Genomic DNA, 17,609 nt, shown 5'->3' with positions numbered 1-17,609 from the left:
TATATAGCAATATCTAAATTGCTATTTTTTTAATAAATACTTTGGGGGGAATTTACTAATTCTGGAGCAGACAGAATCTGGAGCAGCTGTGCATGGGAACCAATCTGCTTTTATCTTCAGTTTGTTCAGTTAAGCTTTGAAAGCTAGAAGCTGACTGGTTGCCAGGAACAGCTGCTCTAGATTCTGTCTGCTCCAGTCTTAGTAAATTCCCCCCTTTGCATCTTTTTTATATCTTGTTTTTGTTGTAGATACAGCTTTCCCTTAGCCCCCTACAAAGCCCCCTAAAAAAATGTGGCAACTGCTCCTGATCTCAAAGCAGAGTTACCAATCTCATGTAAACTGTGCCTCATGTAAAATTTTCATGTATGGTTCTCCAGACGAGGTGGTAACACAAGCAAACCCAATCCAACTCTTAAAACCCCTCCACTTTGCACAGTATTTCCCTTCTCTGCCTACAGAAGCAAATTAGCCGCATGCCTGCTCAAGCGCATATCTCAGCAAACAAGATAAGTAAGTGATGCGATAAAAGTTTTAGTACAGAATAACACTTTTGGTAGTTAAATAGAAACTTGTCTTAGATATCTGTACATCAAACCACAAATAGGGACATCTGAGGAGGAAAGACGGAAAGAGGGATTTGGTTCCAAAAGAGGGACCGTTGGGAGATATGCTCAAAGGGGATGGTAATACACAGAGAGGGGAAATGATCAAAACTAGAGCAGACAAAATCTGGAGCAGCTGTGCATGGCAACCAATCAGCGTCTCTCTTTCATTTTCAAATATTAACTGAACAAACTGAAAAGAGACGCTGATTGGTTGCCACGGGCCATAAGGTCCCTAGATGCAGTGACATAGTTGCAACTGTTTTTACAACAACACTATATCAGCGAGAATATGGGCCCAGTGAGACTCCATTCTTCATACAATATTTGTGATCAGCGATGCCAAAGTGAGATAAAGAGACTGTGGAAAGGAAGAAAGAGAAAACAAGAGAAAATGGGCAAAAAAATACAGGTAGTGAAAAAAAGAGAAATTGCGAGATATGAAATTATAAGCCCACGGCATGTGCCCTTTAAAAACTCACAGAGCTGTGTCATTTTTAGAAACTCTAGCTCCATGTGACGAAAATGTCAGGCAGGAAAAGATTGATGTACTTGATAACAATGAGGCAACAAATTACAGTCATTTGAGGCGTTTGCTGCATGGCTGCCTTCACTGGCAGGCAATATAAAATAGACAGCAGCCATATCTCTATACTTAGACCTGATAGCATGCTCTGCCAGCAGCTGAGATGAAACATCCTGATTCAGAATAGCAGTTCTTCTTGCAAGCCGTTTCCATTAGTGTGCTGCCATACATCAAAAGAGGTGATAAAACGCAGGAATTAGGGCTCTGGTGAATGTGTTTTTACCCACAACATTAGCTTCTAAACCATCCTTTTCCAGTCCCTGTAGTGTCTCTCTTGATGTTTTTGCATGTTTTCTAATTCCATGTTAAAATGATGCTGAAGCATGGAGTCGATTGCTTCTATAAATTATATGCCATTATTTTGCACTGTGATTTTTTTTCCCTCAGCGCATTAGTTCAGCCATTTTGTAGGCCAGCCTGACCTCGACCTGTGCTAAGTGATAGAGTAGAATTACTTTACTGCCTCAGTCACAAAGGCAGTGATGAATGTACAAAATGAAGTAACCCATAACTACTACACTATTAGCTGAGTTGGATACAGTAACAGGAAATCCAAATGATTGCTATAGGTTATTACACCTTACGTGTCATCAATAAATCCAAGTTGAAGCTTAACTCTTTATTACTGTAATGCCATCAGGCTGCATGAACAGTAATACATGTGGGTGTCCTATTTTTTCATATTTGTAATTAACTAGGGTGCCGCATCTACGGTTAAATGCCCTGTGTGGGCAACTTGCTGGAGATTCAGATCACTGCTTAAAGAGTAATACCATTTTTGTTGAGAAAAAAACAATCCTCACCGTGATCTGTGTACATTGCAATGATTTTATCAAACTGTTGCAGTTATCTACCTGTTTCTGTTCTGAAGAAAAAGCTGTTTGTTTCTCCAGGTCCTTTCTAAACTAATTCCTGATTCTGGGTTCATTATAACCTGCTGATGAACTTCGCGTGTTGTAATCAGGAAAGGTGCAGTGTCTGCATCCCTTTAGCTGTAATTAACACCTAGGGAGTATGTTACTAAAAATCAAATTCCTAATGCAGTGGGTGCCAAAAATTATACTCGTATCTTAGTGCAGACTTCTGGGAAAATCAGTCATCCAATCACAGAAGCAGGAAGTGACAGTTTTGGAGGCCTTCTGTACACCAACTGTGTACAGAGCACCTCTAGGTCGCCATAATGCATTGCATTTTCTGATAGATTTAGAACATTACAGCAGCTACAGTTTTAAATGGATAAGTCATTTATAATAACATAAAATTAATAACTGTGCAACAATTATATATGTTATATTAATTTTTTAAAGATTTTTTTCATTTTATATTTTTAAAGTGGAGTTACCCTTTAATACAGTGGGCATTGGTTCAGATAACTTGCAGCCCGACACACCACCTGCAAATTCTCCAAACAGCAGCACTCATGTTCTCCGAGCAGTGAAGTTGATTGGTGCACTATGCCAGTGGCTGTAGCAAATAGTGCAATAAAAAAATATAAAAGTAACCCAAAAATGTATAAAAATGCAGCCTATCTGCATTACCTTAAAAAAAACTGAGCTTCAACTGGTCTATAAAAACTGGGCTAAAAAAATTCAGAAAACCCAGTAGCAACGTAACAAGATTAAAGAAAACTTGTAATGTTAAATATATTGTGGCAGCCATTGCCGACCTGTTTTTAAAATCACTAGTTGTCTGCTGTCATGACTATGGCTTTCACTGACCTGAAACAAGCATGCAGTAACTGATCAGGTCATTAACACTTTAAAGTCTTTATCAGCAAGACAGACAGGCAACTAGCATTTTTAGAAGCAGATCAGTAATGACAGCCTCCATATTTCTTTTTTTACATCTTCCCTTTATTATAGCATTTCAAATGTATGTGAATAATTAAAGGGGTTCTAAACCCTCCGTTTTTTTGGCTATATCTACTGCTAGCAATACTGCTAGCAAGCAGTAGATATATGCAAAAAGTTTTGTTTTTTTTAAACGCTTTAACAGCGGTTTACACTTAAGGTGCCCATAAACCTTACGACTATCGCAAGACTTTTGTCTTGCGATGGTCGTATGCTTCTTGAAAGCCCGTACGATCTGCCCACCTTGGACGGGCAGATCGTACTTGCGATCATCGAAAGCCCGCCCCGCTCGAAAAAAGGGTCATGTAGAAGCTACAAGCGATATTGAGCGATATTAAGCGACGAGATGGAATGGATTGGAGAAGCTACATAGAGCGATATCCCGTGGAAATATGAGCGATATCGCTGCAAAAATCGTTAGATAAATCGCTCAGTGTGAATGGGGCCTTAGGCCTTGTTCACACCAAAAGCGTGTGCATTCCAGAGCGATAGCTGCTGCAACGCACCGCGATCGCTGAGAAACTTCCCCTTGCGTTTTACCCTATTTTTGTGCGTTTGCAGTGGAACGGAACGCTGGCAAAGTTTTACCACGCGTTCGGTCGCAATGCTCAGGAGATTGGGGAACGGGTAGGCAATACTGAGCTTTTACAGGAAATATCAAGGTCCATATAACAGCAATTAGGTCTGCACTTAGATTTTTTAGTATATTAATAAGTATTCACAGATGACAACTGGGCGAGAAAGAAATCTGCATGTCAAAGTTACTTTTTTACTTTGACACTTCCTAATAAGAGAGGTCTGAGTGGCCCATCGGGGCACTCTCATTTGACAGCAGAATGGCAGATGGTAGGGCTGAGCCATAAAGTCGGGAAACGTCAGGCTTCAGTAAACTGAGAATATTAATTTTAATATGCACTACAGTAGGAGAAATGCAAATACTGTATATACTGTACATGCAGCCTGAAAGTTAACTTCAGGCTGGTCCCATGACAGCTCCTGCAGTAGTAAATGGAAATACGAGGACTAGAAAGCCTTTACCCAGTAGTTGAAGGCCTAATGTTACCTGCCTTTTGTTGTGCCCAATACACAGGCCAACTGTTACCCAACCCTGGTAAAGAAGCACTGGGCAACTGGCATTACACACTTTTGCAAGCACCAGCAACACTTTTAGCTTACGTTCATTCTAAAGTATATATTCCACTTTTGCAGCCTAGTTGGGATAACACCTACTTTATCTTATATATACTTTATATAACAAACATATGTGGCAGTAAAAGTGAATATACACTTTAACTAAAGCACCATTCGTCATTTTCATAACAAAAACCTTGAAAAGGAATAAAGAAATACTAAATCAAACTCATGTATTTTTGCAATTCTAAACAATTGTTTTACTTATCATTTTTAAGTGACAAGGAATCAATGCAGTAAGTGCATCTGGCACTGCAAATAGTTACATTAAATTCCTATTGGCATGGTTCCTACAATAAATTCACTGACGTGTCTATATTGTATTAATGGAATGTGGAGTGCTGAATTACAGGAGAGATTTGGGGAAGGAGTCTTGCACCCATCCTGAGATCAGCTGTGTTTATTTCCATTGTTCAAACTTAATGGAGCTGCTCTGATGTACAGTAAGTGCTTGTGAGATTAGCATCAGCTGAAACAAATGAGCAATTTAAAGATGTTTAATGTCAGCTCAGATGGATGATTGGGTGCACTATCAATGAGCAGGAAACGGAACCAATGCTATCAGAAAGACAGATGTACTGTACAGCCACTTTACTGCTCCAACTTCATCTGGCACAACAACCTATAGTGCACTATAGCTATAACATCATTATTTTTTTTCTTCACTTATATCATCATCATCATCATCATCATCATCACGAATGATGTATACCTATATAGCAATGTTGCTTATTTCATAATACTAAAGTGTCACTTTGTAGTGTATGTATAGTTAAAGGTAATGTATAGTGCTAATTTATATATATTATTAACAACCAATCTTATAAATACTATTTGTTATCTATTTTGTATTATGTAAATATAACATATTCATATTTACTACTTTCAGCCACCAGGCAGTGATCTCTATGCTCTCTCTAATGCCCTTAAATGCTGTGCTACAAATAAACCATAATGTGGGATACACAACTAGCTTCACTTATTATTGTGGGCTACCCAAAGGTGTACCCCAGTCAGTGGTTATTGTGGGTTACCCCAAGGTATATCCCAATTACTGGTGATTGTGGGTTTCCCCACGGTGCACTCCATTTACAGGTTATCGTGGGTTACGCCAAGTCAGTGGTTATTGTGGGTTAACTCAAGGTGTACTCCAGTCAGTGGTTATTGTGGGTTAACCCAAGGTGTACTCCTGTTAGTGGTTATTGTGGGTTAACCCAAGGTGTACTCCAGTCAGTGGTTATTGTGGGTTATTCCAGGGTGTGCTTTGGTCACTTGTTATTGTGGGTTACCTCAGGGTTTACTCCAGCAAATGTTCTACTACTAGCTACCCCAAGGTGTATTCCAGTCACTGGGATTGTAGGTAACCCCAGGTTGTGCTCTGGTGACATGTTATTGTGTGACACTCCAGGGTGTACCCCAGTCACTTGATATTATGGGTTACCCCAAGGTGTTTCCCCGTCACTGGATATTGTGGATTACCTCCGTGTGTACCCCCGTCAGGTTTTACTGTGAGCTATTCCAGGGTGTACCCCTGTCACTGCTAATTGTGGTTGACCCCAGCTTGTACCCCAGTCATGTGTTATTGTTGGTTACCTCAGGGAATCCACTGGTCACTTGTTATTGTGGGTTACAATGGGATGGCAATTCCCTCCAGTATGTGTACCCTATCCCAGCATGCAACACTGGATGAAAGAGATCCAATCACTAAATTTCTAGTAGCCACCTGTTAGGATCCAGAGCGCCTCCAGGTGGCGCTGGAGCTGAGCCCTGCAGTTCCTGGGCTCACCTGCAGGATTCTCCAGGCAGCCAGGGGCTGGTAGGTGCCAGACCACCACTGGGTGGTGCTGGTACCTGCAGCTCCAGTGCTCACCTGTGGGTGTCTCACAGCTGCCAGGAATCAGCCCATTAGGTATTGCTCCTGGGAGGGTATTTAAACCCTCCCTGCAGTCTGGACCTTGCCTCAGGATTTTGTTGCTTCCCCTGTTGTCTGAGTCCTCTGGCCTGAACCCTGAGACCCTGATAGTTGCATGCTATTTTAGTACCCTGTTTCCTGTGTTGTTACATTTTTGGTTTATGCCTGTTGTGGATTGTTTTAGTTAGCTTGCTAGGTTTATTAAAATATTTATATATACCATACTTACCTGGTCTGTGTGGTCACATGTGTTTGGTCTGCCTGTAAGGGTACCTGTGCAGGTGTGGGGTCACCTGCGCTGGGATCCCTGACACCACCTCACAAAAGGTGAAGGGCTACACTTCCTCTAGGTTAATGAAAAGCAATAAATGCCAATCTGCTTAGGCTGCTTACCCACTTATATACAGGAAGAATATAAACCCTGATAAGGGGTTAATTTTTGTAAGGCTTTTGCAAGATAAACTGTGTCCTGCAGAAAGTACAAATATTGGGGGGAACTTATCAAAACCGGAGCTGACAGAATCTGGAGCAGTTGTGTATGGCAACCAATCAGCTTCTCTCTTCAGTTTGTTCAGTTAAGCTTTGATAAATGAAAGAGAGAAACTGATTGGCTGCAATGCAAAGCCACTATAGATTTTGTCTGCTCCCGTTCTGATGAATACCCCTCCATTATATTTTATCTATTGAATGTTCAAAGCATTAGTACAAGATATACAGTACGTAAAGCAGAAAGCTCCTTCAGCTCAATCACATGATACTGTTTATGATACCCATAGAAATTGGGCCACAATTGACCTTCTTCTGATATCTGTCATATTTCTCATACAGCAGCAGCATAAGAAGATATTCTAGATGTCCAGCTGGTACCTGCTACCTCCGTAAAGGTGAATTACCATAGGGGTTTGTCATTTTATGTTTGCTGTTTACTTTTTAGAGGAGCAGCACCATCATTGGGGTGGTTGGATCATCTGACCTATGTCATTACATTGGTATGGGTAGGTGTTCAGTCTAATTTTCTGGCCAAGATCACAAAAACCTGTTCCTTGATGGAGACACTGGATCCTCTCCCCATACCATACACTTCAGCGCCATAAAAATCTAAAGCAAGTGACGGCAATTACTTCTCAGGGAATGTCAAGCGTCTCTGTTTTAACAAGAATACCAATAGCTTTTAGGGTTTTGTTTTTTTCACAGCTCATTAACGGGATGGTTAATCAATTGGGTGCTGAGACAAAAAGGATAGCATTATGCAATGTTTCCCTTGTTGCAGTTATCTTACAATTATATATCACTGCCAATAATATAGCTTCAACTGTGTAAGCAAAATAGGGAATTAAAGCTAAACTCCAGGCAAACACACAAATGAAAGCTATGAAAACTTTGTTTGCCATAAGATTTACATTCCGTCAAGTCCTGAGATTTACACAGCCAACTCAGCCCTGTGTAGCAAGAGAGGGGAACCTACCTACCATAGCTCACCTGCCTAAAATCCACAGAGAAAACTCATCTCCTGTGTATAATAGCCAAGTAAACATAATTCTAGGCACTGATCAGTTTATAGTATAGTTATAGGGTATCCATCGTCAAAATCTAAAAATAAATATGTATTTCTACATTGAATTTCCATAAGTTCTATCCCACTCCTAATAACCATATCCATCTAGAAGTTTGTGGACTTACTTACTGAACATGTCCATAGGATGTACTTCCTTAATGCACTGACATACATCCTTGTGTGACAGCTCTCACAGAGCCTGACTTCTGAACTAAACTCAACAGCTGAACAATGTAACATAATTATTGCTTGCTGGAAGCAATGCATTATGTGATATGTAGTCTTGAGAAATAAGCATTGCATCACATCAAGCAGCAGGGGAAGAGATGCAAAGCACGATGGGAACCCATGAAGTTGGTGAGAGTGATGGGCAGATGGAAGGCAGCACTTACTACATAAAAGGTATTTTTTTCAAGTAAGCTATGATTGTATGATTGCCTGACTACCCACAACTGCCTTGTATGATTGTATTATCAAAAACAACTCTAGTATGTATTCCTATTACAATGCTGATGTTATAACAGGAGAGGATACGCTGGGACTGTAGAACTATTTCAGATACAAAGTAGGACGAAATTAATTCCTGTGGAAACAGACCCAGGCCTAAACCTGCTAAGCAAAGTGTATAAATATACAGTGAACACATAATAAATAGGATAAAACTAAAAACAGTAGCCTCCTCCCAGAAATCTGAGCAAATACACATTTACAGTATATCTAAAGACAACCCTTTTTGTTTGTTTTTAATAGAGAAGAAAGAGTTATGATATTCTTATTGGGGTCTGTGAGATACGCTGTCTTTATTTGTCCTGGTAATCATTGTTACCAGGACTAAAATTGAGGGAAAATATAAAATGTTTCAATTATTACCAAGACAGGAATAGATGAGAAATCTTCTAATGGTGACTCTTATTCCTGGTACATTTGTCTAAGAGAGGATTTCCCCTACATTGGGAGACCTCTTCTCACTTCCCATTGTGTCTCCGGGTCAGGAAGCAAAGGGAAATCTTCCCGATGTGACACAGACAACAAGAAGAAAGTTGTTAGGGGTTTTATACTTTTCCTACTTAAACTACATTTTGGCTTTAGATATATCTTAAAAAAACCACTATGTTAGCAGGTCACCAACTATTCTCTGTTCCCTGTTGATAAAGGAAACTACTAATATCACACATGTGACAAATTCATAAGTTAGCAGAGGGTCAGATCAGATCATGTTGGGTACCAGTAATGCGAGGATGCCGAAAATTCTATGTGACTGTTCATACTGCCGCCAGGAACCACAAAAGCATTGTATAGGCTTATCTCATCTTTAACCTTTGTTTCAAGTAATCCAGTATCTACATCACAGACTCAGTTGGATTTTGTACTCTTTAAAAGAGTGTTTTCAAAAAATGTCCATATAACGTGGCTCTGCTGAAAGAGACGCAGATGCCCGAGGTGTGGACTCCTTATATTTTTAAATAAAGCACCTCCCACTGTCAAGACAGTGTCCTCTTCCTGTGGAAATTGGGCATTACCCTCCATAATTGAGAGGTCCTCAATGGCTTCAACAATCTCAATCAAGAATGGGCAAGGGTCTCACCACCCATTTATCTCGGTGAGCCATCTGACTGTTTATGGTCTGGCCACAGGCCAAAGTAAAGAAGGGACAGAAGCTTTAAATGAAGAGATCAAATAATCTAGAATACAGATAACTAAAGAACAAAAATAAATATAGAGTTGACAACGTGATTAAAGAGTGATTCATCACTGCAGACACAATTCAATATCTACTAAATAAACAATGAAAAAGTAAATAGGGAAAAAAAGCAAAACAAAAATGTAAAAGGGAATCAATAAAACAATCCATTAATCAACAAGTAACGTGAAAAAATAAGCAATAGCAGTGCGGTGTAACAAAGAGAAGGAACTGACTAGATAAACATAAGGAACAGGTCAATCCAGGAGAGAAGGAGCCCTACACATTTCATGGCCATAGGCTGCCTTGTCATTAATGGGTACATGTTTTTTTGCTTCCACTGATAGCTAGCAGAAGATTCTATCGAGAAATATCTTTGCAATAGAGCTGACAAAAAATGCACCTAAGGCAGCCAAGTGTAAACTTATAAATAAATCATCTAGTATGGTGGCTAGGGGTAACAGCTTCACTTCTGCCCCATTTGTCTTTGATTTACCCACAATTCCACATTGCAAGTACCCCTTTCTATTTGTGTCAGACAGAAGGGTTCTCCATAAACTAGGAAATACCTTCTGATTCTGGTTACTGGTAGAAGACAAGACACACAGGTACTAAGGACAGAATTTGTAAGTAATGCAGTGGGCAGAGCAGGGAGTTTGTGCTGTGAAGAAGTGAGATGTGGAAGAAGGTACATGCTGTGATATATCAACCTCCAACACCCCCCTCTGGCCGCACACATCTTCTCAGTGAAGAAGTGAATAGAACTACTTAGAGGTGAAGGGTAAAGGGGAGCAGACTGAGCTCCAAATTTTGTCCCTTCATGTTATTACCTGTCTATTACTGCCATTGCCTGTTTGTTTGTCTTGTGTTGTCATGAGTCCCATTTGTTGCCCCTGTTCTGTCACAATTCCTCATTTGTTGCCCATGTATTGCCACATTTGCCTGATTGCTGCTCCCATAATGCCACCATTGCTCATTTATTGCACAGCGCGCACATATTGCCAAGATAGTTGTTTGTTGCCCACTTATTTCCACCAACACCAGTGTTGGCTATATACTCTCGAGTATTGCCCATTTGTCGGCCTCATTTGATAGTTTGCTACCCTTGTCACAAATATCTATTATCTATTTTCTTAACCTCTTAAGAAAGCCATTTTGCTTTTTAGAATTGTTGCCAGGTCAGTGACACAGGGTCTACAGAACTGCAGGTTTCCAAAAAGTATAATTTTTATATGTTTGATTTGTGTATTTGCTGTTTGAATATGGTGCTATAAATAGTACTATATATTCTGGATTTCACCTACCTCTAGAACGAGCCAAAGTTGTCCTCCAACATACTGATCAGCCTTATAATACATTCCATAAAACATGACCACATTTGGATGGTTGGGAAGTGACTGCAGTATGTTATACTCTGCCTCAATCTCCTCATCAATATCCTAAAGAGAAAGCAAACAAGATTATTCAGGCTTTGAAGAAAACTATCAAGGTTATAGTAATATTAATCAACAAAGTAGACCATTGTTACGTATTCTCTGCAATTCCAACTTTGCAAAGTGACAGTTGTGTTCAGCATTTTTAGACCCCAGCAGAGACTCAGTTGGCTGGTTTGGATTTTCCTGGCTGCCAGGGGTTTCTACTGATGGCCTAAATATGTCTGCCATCTAGTATCTATGCTCAACTAATAGGGAAGGGGCTGAGTTAGGTCACTGCTGGTTGGGACCATAAATAACATGCCCTTCACTCTGGCTCCCACCACCTTAAGCTGTTCCTGTACGTTGTAACATACCTTACTAAGCTTTATGCAGACCTGTGCTGTTCTCTATGCTACCCACACTTCCTGGATTACCCAACAGAATACATGGAGGATCAACCACAAACTAGGGAACACCATTGCCTGCCATTAAATGTATACTTAAAGAAATATGTAGGCCGCCATTGTTGACTTCCTTCTGAAAAGTTGGTACTTTGGTCCAGGTGCTTGCCAGCTGACACCAGTGTGCTGCCTACTAAAGACTTGGTTCTCTTTAAACTCCACTCCTTGGGGGAGCACACACCAGTGACACAGTGGATCCATACAAATCTGCATAATGAGCACTGATTATCAGAAGCACTTGTTACCGACCATTAGAAAAGACTTAAGGTGCCCATACACTGCTCGATTCTCGTACGAGAATCGCGGGAAATCCCGCGATCGTGCGAGAATCGAGCAGTGTGAACGGAGACGTGCGACCGTTTCTACTGTACGGTCGCACGTCTTCCGTCGAACCAGCATGTTCGAAAACCAGCTGGGAATCGTACGATTCTCGGCTGGTTAGAACGGCGCTCGGAAGACAAATGCCGGACGGGCCGGTGTGCGCACGCGCACACTGCCCGTTCAGCATTGCGGTCATCGGAAGCCCGCCCCTCAGGGGGGCGGGCTTGCGATGATCGAGAGTGCGATCTGCCTGTCCAAGATAGGCAGATTGTAAGTTTTTTTAATCCCTGTACAACCATCGCAAGACTATGGTCTTGCGATGGTTGTAGAGTGTATGGCCACCTTTACACAACTGGATTCCTTCCTGCTCATCGCAATCAGTGCTCAAACACTATAAGCTTTGAGCAATGCATCATTACCTTAACTATTCACAGCACAGCAGCCCTTAATGACATAGTTTCCCTAAGCATAATGATGTAATTGAAACCTAGAATAATTTAACTCACCTTTAAGCAACAGGTTTGCTTAAAGGCCTGATCCCCAGCAGCATATATTCACATTTACTTTGCTTCCTTGCCATTGAAGGAGCATGTGACTCACTCCATGTGACATTGGATTTGGTCTTCTTTGAATGACTGAATGTAGTAGCAGGGGAGCAAAGGGAAGCTGAGTATGTGCACCTGGGGCATGAACGTGAACCTGTTGCTTTGCTTTGCATGAGCAAAGCCCATGTTAACTTGTAAAAGAGATATACCACATTTTTCTTACTACTTACTACAAAATTAGCCTTTGCTGTCATTTGCCTTGAATTTTCTAACAGCTCACTTGCCTTCCTGCCCTGTGACAAACCCTTCTACATACATATGGCATGTAATCCTTTGCTCTGGTCTATTTATCTCCATTTAAATGGAAACAGGAAGTGTGATCATGTAACCATTAATGGAAAGCTTATTTTAATCCTCTTTAATGGTGATAGTGCATTATGTAACATATTATAAAGCCGCAAATAGTCTAAATATTACAGCAATTTGTTTAAAAATGCAGAAGGAATGTATCTTCAAAAAGCAATTTAATTAAAATATGTGAAATGAAACAGATTATTTTTCTAATAAATTGAAGTCACTCTGGCGTTAGCTGGGTTTAATGATGCGTATCTGGAGTCTAATTTGAAATTAATTTGTTGACATATCAATTCAGAAGCACATATGGAAATTAAGTTTTAAATATATTTTCCTTTCTGTTTGCCCTCTTCTAATTCTTTTAAAGTAAAAAAACAATCCAAATCTGGTAGAAAACAAATGCATCCTAAAACCACATGGAGGTATATTACTATTTCCCATGCTGTCTACATTGAAAGTGGAATTGTGGAATTTACATAGTAAAGGTTTTATTATATATTCCTTTGAATTCATACCTGCCTCTATGGACCATTATTATCAAACTCCGATTGTTATCTGTATGGCAGTAATATCATAGATTTAAATATAATAACCAGACATAGATAAATGTTGTAAACTTACACTGATCGGATCCAAGATCTTTACAGCGGCCAGACTGTCATCTTTCTTGTTACTGACTTTGTAAACCTTTCCATATGTACCTTTTCCAATAGTGTCAATAATTTCCCAGGTGTCCGAGGGGTCGGCAAGGGATTCTAGTCCAATCATATTTGGATTATAAGGGAACAGTCCAAACAATGACTTCCTATAAGAAGAACATATTGTTTGATATGTTTACATCAAAACTTGCACTCCATGCTCCCCCTCCTTCCCAGTGACCGCTTTATCCTCCACCAGCTGTTTTTTATCCATTTTTTTTACTTACCTTTTTTTACTTACCACTTTCCAGTGTCTTCTGTCTGGTCAAGTGATGCGCTGGGTTCTTTTTGTTCTTCTCCGGTATCATCCAATCCTGGATGATACAGAGAGCAATGCTAATATATTAGCACTGCTCTCTGCATCAATACACTGTGAGTGCAGGGTGCTGTGCACATGGAGCGGCTTCATGACACCCTGCATTTACAGTCTTCCTGGTTGGCTGACTCTGGGTGTCACTCAACCCGGAAGACTGAGGACATCTTGCAGCACAGAAGAGGTACTGCTGCATATTGAAGGTGAGGGTTTGTTTTAAACATTCAGGTAGGCATAAGAAAAAAATTGGGCTGAAGTTGGGCTTTAAAGGAAATCAGAGAACAATATGGAGGCTGACATTGCTGACCTCCCCTTCTAAAAATTCTGGTTGGTTGGCTGTCTCTGGACTTTCTGGGTTTCTTACCTGGTTCAGAACGACAATCCCAGAAGCTAAATGTTTAAAATAACAAGTCAGTTCCCATCTAATCCATATTTGTATCTTAACAGGTTCCTTTTAAAGGTAAATTCTGCTTTTAAAATTAGGACCCTCCAGTCAGAGTTTACGCTGTGCAGAGAGCATTTGATTCCATGAATATCACATTAGCAACATGGTTGCTTTAGCTTGTATATTGAAACTGCTATTTTCTAAGACTACAGATATAATAAATCTATGCTCTGTCTCTTGTGCCTAGTATGACTCTACCAGGGCGGCAGACAGAAGAGATATCATCCCTGTTCTGCCTTTCTCTCTCTGCTCGGCAGCCAGTGTGGGCACTCCCATTACCTCCCATCTGAAGTCTGATGTAAAATTTCACATGGTTGGAGAGGATGATGGGTAAGAGACTTGCAGTTTATGTGTAACCATAAGAGAGGTGGCCAGAAGATCAGTAGGCACATGTCCAATGCCAGTTTTAGACATAGTAGACCGCTGTGAGTATCTGATGACTCTGGACTTTGGGGAAGGTTTTCCCTTCAAGGTGGAATATTGGTTCAGCCAAATGCGTCTCTGTTGTCATTCTGTAGTGCTCTGCAAGGTTTTCTATGGCATAAAAGTTATGCTTACTTAGTAAAAACACAACCATATCACACATTACCTACAAGCAGAGGCGGCTCTAGACTTTGTGAGGCCTTAGGCGAAACTCAAACGTGAGGCCCCCACTTACACCCATATTGAAAGAAAATGCAAACAATAATTAAAAATGAACTGTATACATTGCATATTGTAAGACGAGCGTTTAATCCCAGCAGCCAGGAATTTACAGCTTCTAGAGCTAGAATCTTATTTCTGTCTCATATCTAATTCTACAAACAACTATACGCAAAACCATAACCCTAAGGGAGTAACATGCAGAGGTCAGATTAAGTAACGCACAGAGAACAGAGGTCAGTAATAAGTAACGCAAAGAGATCAGTAGTAACGCACAAAATGCAGAGGTCAGATGTAAGGAACGCACAGAGTGCAGAGGTCAGATCTAAGGAACGCACAGAGTGCAGAGGTCAGATCTAAGGAACGCACAGAGTGCAGAGGTCAGATCTAAGGAACGCACAGAGTGCAGAGGTCAGATCTAAGGAACGCACAGAGTGCAGAGGTCAGATCTAAGGAACGCACAGAGTGCAGAGGTCAGATCTAAGGAACGCACAGAGTGCAGATCTAAGGAACGCACAGGGTGCAGAGGTCAGATGTAAGGAACGCACAGAGTTCAGATGTAAGGAACGCACAGTGTGCAGTGGTCAGATGTAAGGAACGCACAGTTCAGTAGTAAACACAATAAGAAGGATCTACTCACTGGTATTGGGCAGCTGGATTTTTTACATAGGGGGTTATTCACAAAGCTGCCGAAGGATCTAGACATAGCTTCGGCTGATCCTTCGGCTAGCTTCGGCACCAGGACCCCTTCGGTTCAGTAGGACCGAAGGGCTGCTGTACGGGCTATTCACTATAGCCCGTCCTGCTCCCGAAGTTGCCTCGGCATATGCCTCGGCTTGACTGAGCCGAGGTGAAAGCCGAAGCTGGCCGGGCGACAGCCTGCTACTGACAGCTGGGCGGAGCCAGCCGTGATCTCACGGCTGGCTTCGGCCACTTGCAGAGACAGATCAGCGTCCCCTGGTTACCAGGGACGCTGATCTGTCATTACATCCCAACTCTCCCAGACACTCCAGGAGTCTCTCGCTATTAGATAGCGCCACATGGCCGAGAAACACTTTCTCCTGGAAAGGTTTACTCTGCTCGATCGAGCAGAGTAAACCTTTTTCTGCTCTAGTGTCTTCTTTTTTTTCCTGACATCGGAGCCGCCGGCCGCCGTCATCAGAAAAAAAAATCAGCATAGGAATGCATAGCTACATTCCTATTGGCTATTTCACTTTGCACTAGCCAATAGCAAACTAGCTATAAACATTGCCTGCTTTCTGTTCAACTGCAGAAAATGCTGCATGCTCTATTTTTTGCTTTTGCAGTGGGACGGAACGCAGGCAATGTTTTGCCATCCTTCTGATCGCACTGCGACCGGGGGGGGCACGGAAGCAGTGCCATTGAATTCAATGCACCTTGACATATCCAGGAAGGGGGAGGGGTGTTGCGGTGCGGTGGCTGCGGGGGAATTGCTGGCGCTCATTCTCCTCGTGAGGAAATGGCTGCTCCCTCCAAGCCCAGGGGCGGACTGACCAGAGGCAGGTTAGTTGAAGCTGCAGAGGCGAGCTAGGCGGCCGCGAGGCCCTCGTGAGCGCGAGGCCTTAGGCAACCGCCTAACTTGCCTAATTAGAGAGCCGCCTCTGCCTACAAGGGCATTTCCAAAAAGGTACAACTATCTCAACAAATAATCAAGCACCCACCTTTATTATACACATATACAATTTTCCAGACAAATATCAAAGTCCCTGCTACTTAAACATAGGTTTTGGCATGATCATAAATAACTAAAACAGCTGAAATGTCCACAATGGTTAATGGTGTCCCCTCAAAGGGACAACCCAGGTCTAAGGGCCCAACATGACAATGCCCTACAGATGGTTCACATATGTGCATTGCAGTGAGCATTGTGCTTTACCGCTTAAATATGTTGCACTGCCATTCGAACTGAGCGGTACCGCAATGCACTGTGCTGTACTGCTCACTGTTCTCCTTGCTGGAGGCTCTGACCTAAAGAAACAAAATGCTGACTTTACCAAGATGGCCATTTCCATACAGACATGGTGTGAAACAAGGCATGGAAAGTCAGTAATATAGGCAATACTGATGATTAATCATCTGCCCTTTACCTGTCTTTTATTGGTCACAGCTTCCAGAGTTCAGCTTCTCTTTAAAATGTGTATTTGTGTGTGTTTTCATTTTAGAGTAAGGAAGGGTTAAAATTCCTATCAGGTAATTTTTTTCTGTGGCCTGCTGGGGAGATTTCCCTTCCCTACCTGTACTGGAGTCGCAACAGGAAGTGAAACAGGAAGTGAAAGTACCCCAAAGTGGATGGAATTCCCATGTTTGAGTTGTTCCCATTTGAGGATTTTTTTTTTCCGTCACCTCTTGCTCTAGGGACAGCTCTAAAATTTTGTTTTCCCCTTACTTTGTGTCACGGTGACGATCACTAGGACAAACAGAGGGCCAAATCTTTCCAGTGTGTAAACTTGGCAAAACCCTCCCTACTCATTGACAAAACTCTCCCTACTCCAAAACTGAAAAAAATAAAAAAAGAATCTGCCTTTACCTTTTTGAGCGTATGTCAAGGCAAAAAAAAAAAAAAAACACGCAGTACATCTCTGCAATACATAAATATTTCTCTGTGTTTTATCTCTGCAAGTACTGCAAAATACCTATTGATTTGCCTAAAATGAACTCAGATCCTAAATCTTGTTGCAGGTTGACAACACACAATGTTTTGTAACTGAGTGCTGTCAACCCTGCCCAATGTCTTTTACTAAACTACTGAACCCCTTTAACTCTCAGATCAGTACAACACAAAGGGAAATTATTCTGCAGTCCAAGATAAGAACTGGGAGGTCTAAACAGTCTCTTTAAACTAACACAGGAAGTGTGCAGAGGACACAGGACAGCTCAGGATTTCTGAAATGGTCAACATGAATTTTTTGCGCTTATCAAACATATATGCTGAAAATCTTGCAATAATATATTTAACAGACCAAAAGGGAAACAATATGGAGAGCTGATTGTTAGAGTTTATGTATACTTTTCTTAAC

At 41.3% G+C, this 17,609-nt stretch overlaps 1 protein-coding gene across 1 annotated transcript in view; it reads right to left on the bottom strand.

Moving 5' to 3' along the window:
• MYO3B (myosin IIIB) overlaps nucleotides 1-13,680 on the bottom strand; it is a 207,224-nt gene extending 193,544 nt beyond the window's left edge. The window contains exons 1-4 of the mRNA XM_018554563.1: nucleotides 13,617-13,680; nucleotides 13,413-13,485; nucleotides 13,095-13,278; nucleotides 10,682-10,816 (exon numbers count right to left, since the gene is read on the bottom strand). Coding sequence (XP_018410065.1) covers nucleotides 10,682-10,816; nucleotides 13,095-13,278; nucleotides 13,413-13,485; nucleotides 13,617-13,680 — 456 coding nt within the window. The remainder of the gene's footprint in view (nucleotides 1-10,681; nucleotides 10,817-13,094; nucleotides 13,279-13,412; nucleotides 13,486-13,616) is intronic.
• Between the last annotated feature and the right edge of the window lie 3,929 nt (nucleotides 13,681-17,609).

Source organism: Nanorana parkeri, unplaced genomic scaffold (genome assembly GCF_000935625.1).
Source record: "Nanorana parkeri isolate BGI_ZX_2015 unplaced genomic scaffold, ASM93562v1 scaffold165, whole genome shotgun sequence".
NCBI lineage: Eukaryota > Metazoa > Chordata > Amphibia > Anura > Dicroglossidae > Nanorana > Nanorana parkeri.
Note: the sequence above shows the minus strand (reverse complement) of the source record. Positions and strands in the feature narration are given on the sequence as shown.